This window comes from Anarrhichthys ocellatus, unplaced genomic scaffold (assembly GCF_004355925.1).
Source record: "Anarrhichthys ocellatus isolate YVR2014 unplaced genomic scaffold, GSC_Weel_1.0 scaffold3079, whole genome shotgun sequence".
Classification (NCBI taxonomy): domain Eukaryota; kingdom Metazoa; phylum Chordata; class Actinopteri; order Perciformes; family Anarhichadidae; genus Anarrhichthys; species Anarrhichthys ocellatus.
The window spans coordinates 1-6,045 of record NW_022283053.1 but is presented as its reverse complement, the minus strand read 5'-3'; the positions used below and the strand labels follow the sequence as shown (position 1 = coordinate 6,045).

At 43.1% G+C, this 6,045-nt stretch overlaps 1 protein-coding gene across 1 annotated transcript; it reads left to right on the top strand.

The window, feature by feature from the left end:
- Positions 1 to 490: 490 nt before the first annotated feature.
- LOC116378741 (ATP-dependent 6-phosphofructokinase, liver type-like) lies at positions 491 to 6,017 on the top strand (the record flags this gene model as incomplete). Its single annotated transcript, XM_031840656.1, has 17 exons — positions 491 to 742; positions 1,260 to 1,425; positions 1,828 to 1,872; positions 1,948 to 2,056; positions 2,244 to 2,339; positions 2,550 to 2,642; positions 2,829 to 2,954; positions 3,044 to 3,108; positions 3,286 to 3,349; positions 3,485 to 3,631; positions 3,744 to 3,814; positions 4,532 to 4,619; positions 4,727 to 4,879; positions 5,235 to 5,399; positions 5,485 to 5,546; positions 5,676 to 5,787; positions 5,918 to 6,017. Coding segments are annotated over 17 exons (1,914 nt in total), but the record flags the coding sequence as incomplete, so codon positions are not given.
- Positions 6,018 to 6,045: the final 28 nt, after the last annotated feature.

Below are 6,045 nucleotides of genomic sequence, written 5' to 3'. Positions count from 1 at the left end.
ACATGTCAAAATGTCTTCTGTGAAAAAGGCCTATTGTGTCTTCATTTTCTTAATTTATGGTTTTTAATATCTCTCTCTATTTCTCTTTCTTTTTTTACGGTTTTAACAGGAATTGTATTATTTCATCCAGTTCCTCTCAACTCTTCTCTCCCTGCCTGTGTAATACTGGTTATAACCTGGTAAGGGGCCTTGCTGTATGTTTAAGCCTTATCAGTTGTAGAAGCAGCAAGTTGCACAAACAAAATTAGTAAATTAGTGCATTAGTAAATTACGGAGCAAATGTTCACGACCCATACGTTGGGAACCACTGCTGTATAGGGAATGGATGGCTGTTTTTTGACTACTAATCTGTCCCTGTCTCCAATCCCTGCTTGAAATTCATCTAATCTGAATCTTCCATCCCAGATATTTCCTGTAACTAACAACACCATCAAGAGCCAGAGCAAACAGACATATTTCTGTCACTTAGTATAATATTATTCAGTGACAGATTACAATGTGGCGTTTGTCTTTATTTGTTTTGTCACTTGTTGTGTGACGCCTCTGCTGCAGGGCGGGACTGTGATAGGTAGCGCTCGATGCAAGGCCTTCACAACGCATGAGGGACGGATCGCGGCCGCCTTTAACCTGGTGAAGAAAGGCATTACCAACCTGTGTGTGTGCGGCGGAGACGGCAGCCTCACCGGAGCCAACATCTTTCGCAATGAGTGGAGTAGTCTGCTGGATGAGCTCGTACAGAAAGGTAATGTACTCTCATCGTTAATTTGTCATCGAGCCCTTAACCCTCATTATGTTCTACTGCACAGTGGAAACAATACAGTAAATAAAGTGCTGAAAAAGCCCTTTAAGGCATCATTTAATTTGCCAGTTTATGGAGCAGGCTTTGTATCATTTCATGTCAATACAGATAAATAGCTGTATCATCCACAAAGGTATTTAAAAACATTCATACTTTCGATTATTCAACCAAGTACTTTAATTGAACGAGAGGTCTTCATGAGTGCTGATATAGACTACAACATATAGACCGTATAGAAGAAGTGGAGTTTGGCTTTTTTGCCGTCACCATCTCGAGATGACACAAAAGATGGTGGAGCAAAGTACAACCCAACGTTGAATTATACATCGTTTAGCCGACAGAAAGAAGCCAGGATATTTCATTGCAAACCCCCAGGTGTGCTCATATGACATCAGCTGACCTACACAAATGTGTGTGTGTGTCTATGTGTGTGTGTGTGTGTGCGCGTGTGCTACTTCAGGAAGGATCACAGACACTCTGGCCAAGCAGCATGCCCACCTGAACATCGTGGGGCTTGTGGGCTCCATCGACAATGACTTCTGTGGTACGGACATGACCATCGGAGCTGACTCAGCGCTGCACCGCATCATGGAGATCATTGATGCGATCATGACCACAGCACAAAGGTGACAGCTGCTGTTTAATTATGACATGATATTCATTTGTTCAGTAGTTCTTACCAAACAAGGGCTCAGAGAAATGATGAGCATAGTTCACAAATTTATAGAAAACTGAATAATGATTGTAAAAAATATCCTGCAGATTAATTAATATTGAAAATAATTGTTAGTTAAAGCCCTGTATTACACCTAATGTGTATTTCTACCTGCATAGTGTAATGAGGGAATGCAATAGTTTTGTTGTAATTCAACAAACCCATAAAGTGTGTTTGGCATGAAGTCCATGGTCTTTCCTGAACTTGCTCCCTTGGGTCTCGGCATGTTGCTACAATATGGACATTCTCAGTTTTATATGCTCACATACTTTGCTCTAAAAGGATCAATATAAATGTTGTGTTCCTCCCACAGCCACCAGCGCACTTTTGTTCTGGAAGTCATGGGGCGACACTGTGGGTGAGTGACACTCAAACACACTTTGTGTTCCTTCACACACTGCCACTGAATAAAACAAATGTGTTGTCACTCCAGATATCTGGCCTTGGTGTCAGCACTGGTTTCTGGGGCAGACTGGCTCCTCATTCCAGAGGCTCCGCCTCTCGAGGGCTGGGAGGACCGGATGTGCAACCGTCTAGAGGGAGTAAGTACAGTTTACTAGCCCAACGCACATTTGTATTCACAAGAGAAGGTACTCTGTTTTCAAGTAGAAGAAATATATACATGTAAACATTTTAGGAAAAATTGCTGACTCTTACTATACAGTACATAGAGGCAGGATTGTGCTAACTGATTTTATGGCTGATATGTATGCATCTGTTTAACTCCAGAGCCGCATAAAGGGGTCAAGACTCAACATTATAATCATCGCAGAGGGAGCCATCGACATCAATGGCAAGCCCATCACTGCAACCTACATAAAAGATGTAAGTTTAAAGATGTGTCTATTCGGTATGTAACAGATACCTGTGTTGTTGAAATATAATTCAAATGTTCAACACTCGCAGAGAGCAGTTCAGTGTTCAGAGCTTCCTCTCAAATGTTTGTACAGGACTGTTCTCTCACAGTATCTCTGTTGTGTGTGTGCCTGCTATATAACCCATAACCCGGTGAAATGCTCCCATGTGTGTTTGAAGCTGGTGGTGGAGAGGCTGGGTTATGATACCAGACTGACGGTACTCGGCCATGTTCAGCGAGGAGGAACTCCCTCAGCATTCGACAGAATACTGGTGAGCTGGACAACTGCAAAAAATGCTGCTATGACACATGAACAAAATGTTGAGGCCATACAAGTATTAATTCAGCAATAGTTTGAACATTTAACTGCAGATCTAAACTGCCTATATATTACTGATGCGTAAGGAAGTGATTGATGTGAATGCGCTTGTACAGTGAGGACTCTCTTGTGTTGCCAGAGCTGTAAGTTGGGTGTGGAGGCAGTGGTCGCCCTGATGGAGGCCTCTCCCGACACTCCACCGTGTGCCATCGGCCTGGCGGGTAACCATGCTGTTCGTCTGCCTCTAATGGAGTGTGTGGAGATGGTGAGTCGCTCTCCTCTCCTCTGATTGTTGTTGATGGACATATTTGGAAATGGTGGGAGGTCGCTGTAATTTTTCGTACTGTTTTGCAGACTAAATTGGTGCAGACTGCCATGAACGAGAAGAGGTTTGATGAGGCCATCAAACTGCGTGGAGGGTGAGAGCTGAGAGGATTCTTCATGTATACCAGATAGTTAGAATATATCATTACATTCAAATGCAAAACTGCCTTGATGTATGTCAACATAGTCTGTTGTAAATATATTAACCTTAACCATTCTTATTCATTTTATCATGTGCATAATTTATCATATTATTGTTGATTTTCTTGCAGGAGTTTTGAGAACAATTGGAAAATCTACAAGCTTCTTGCCTTCCAGAAGCCCATCAAGTCTGAGGTGAGTCTATCACTAACATGAACACACACACACACACACACACACACACATACGGTAGTAGCCCCAACACGTGTAAATGAGTCATCAATGTTTCATTCAAATGTGTGTATCAATATCTGACTCGTGGTCCCTCAGAGCAATTTCTCCCTGGCTGTTCTGAACGTGGGCGCTCCGGCTCCGGGGATGAACGCGGCGGTGAGGTCTGCTGTGAGGTTGGCGCTCGCTCAAGGACAGAAGGTCTACGCTGTCCACGACGGCTTTCAAGGACTTGCCAATGGACAGGTGAGGGCTTCTACCTCTACGTCTATACCACACTGCAGGGGGTTTCAGCAACAGGTAGCCTTTTATGAGACTGTGAGGAAACCGTTCAGTACTGACTCGTGTCCGTCCGCAGGTTGTTGAGATGAAATGGCACAGCGTGGCGGGATGGACGGGCCAAGGGGGCTCACTGCTGGGGACGAAACGGTGAGGAACAGGACACTCTGGTTAATATAATACACACATATTTAGGTCATCTTAAGAGTACTTCAACAGTTTAGTATTGTACTTCCTTTAAGTTATGGAGACATGAGACACAAATTGATGCAGGAGAGAAGCAATATGACAACATGTACCGTTGTATTATTGTTGTGTTATGGATGTTATGGTGTACTGGCCATTGAGGTTAATGTGAAAAAATGTATTAGCAGGTCTGCATCATAGCTACATTTGAGTTGTAATTATATTTTTAATCATATTTGATTTTTGGATTAATGTGATCAAGTACCTTGATTTGTCAGGTATTCAATTTTCTACATTTTCTCAACTGATTTTTCATAAAATGTACTATATCACAATATATAATGATATTTTGATATTCCTACCTTTTTAGATATACATAATAATCTACACTGTGATAAAGTATTTCATCAATCCTGCGTGTTAACTTCCAAAATCACCAGATGTTACAGTTCCCATAATGCAACCTTCCCAGTTTTTAATGCAAATGTTCTGGTTTATTCTCCCCCCAGACACCAGGCTGACATCACTTGAGTCATTTTATCAGATTTATTATTTATTCAGAGCCACAGGAGAATTTAAACAACGTATTACAGGCTGTGGGAGACAACCCGTGACTAGCAAGCTGCCACTAAAAATAGTCAGAGTGTCTTTAAATGATTCATGATTGATGTCCTATTTCAGAACTCTTCCAGAAAAACACATGGAGAAGATTGTGGAAACCATCACCAAGTTCAACATCTCAGCTCTGCTGGTCGTTGGAGGGTTTGAGGTATAAGACACAACCCCAAAGAACCAGAAATGTAGTACCTGTATATTATTTCATGGCGTCAATGTTACATCAAAGAGGGTTCTCTCATCTCTTGATGACTTTCAAAGGGGTACGCAGGTGTGCTGCAGCTGTTTGAAGCCCGGAGTCGCTATGATGAGCTCTGCATCCCCATGTGTGTGATCCCTGCTACCATCAGCAACAACGTCCCCGGAACCGACTTCAGCCTGGGAGCAGACACGGCTGTCAATGCTGCCATGGAGGTAATGCTGAGCAGATGGCAAATTAACAGTGTGACTTTGATGTTTTCAGGATTAACACGAATAGAGACGGAACCAAGCCAGAAAACAGGGCACGTAACATGAGCTGCTGTAGTACTGAGGTACACTTTGAACTCAGTGTACCAAGTCAAAACGGGGCTGACAGTGAGTGTTTAGAGCTTTAGTTTTAAATCTTTAAACTTTGAGAGTGAGGAAGTTGGATCAGCATTTTAGTTCACCCCTGTACTTCTATATTAAAAGCTCACAAACAACACACCAGCGCTACTACTAGTGGCTGTAAGTGCACTTCAACTGCCAATGTCTCCATTCACTCTGCCATTTTGGTTTTCTTCCTCAGGGTTGCGACAAGATCAAGCAGTCCGCCTCTGGGACCAAGAGACGGGTGTTTGTGGTGGAGACAATGGGGGGGTTCTGTGGATATCTGGCAACCTGCACTGGTATCGCTGTGGGTGCTGACGCAGCCTACATCTTTGAAGACCCCATCAACATTCACGACCTGAAGGTGGGACCAGAAGAAACCCCTCCGCTGATTATTTTCTTCTTGTCTGTAGTGTTGACAGCTTTCTGTCTCTTTTTAATATATACAGACCAATGTGGATCACTTGACTGAGAAAATGAAGACGGACATCCAGCGGGGTCTCGTACTGAGGTGCATAACACTCACTCAGCCACACACAGAATCTTATGCAAACGCTAATGTGCATCTTCTCGTCTATGTTTTCACAAACATTGTCCGATTTAGTTTTTCCTCTGTTGATCATTTTCTCTGTCTTAACAGGAATGAAAAATGCCATGAGAACTACACTACAGATTTCATCCATCGGCTGTACTCGTCAGAGGGGAAGGGCATCTTTGACTGCAGAGTCAATGTGTTGGGGCACCTTCAGCAGGTACGGACCCACCACACAAGTCCTCCTCTCTGGGAAATTACAGCGTAGCAACTTATAAATGTTCCATATACTGGGAAGAGACGAGAGTCTCATCATATATATATTAACTGCTTGTGTGTTTGCGCTCCAGGGAGGGGCACCGTCTCCCTTTGATAGAAACTTTGGCACTAAGTTGGGTGTGAGGGCTATCCAGTGGATTTCAGAGAAACTGACTGAAAACTTCCGTCAAGGTACAGTTCCTGTAAAAAGTCAAAGTTT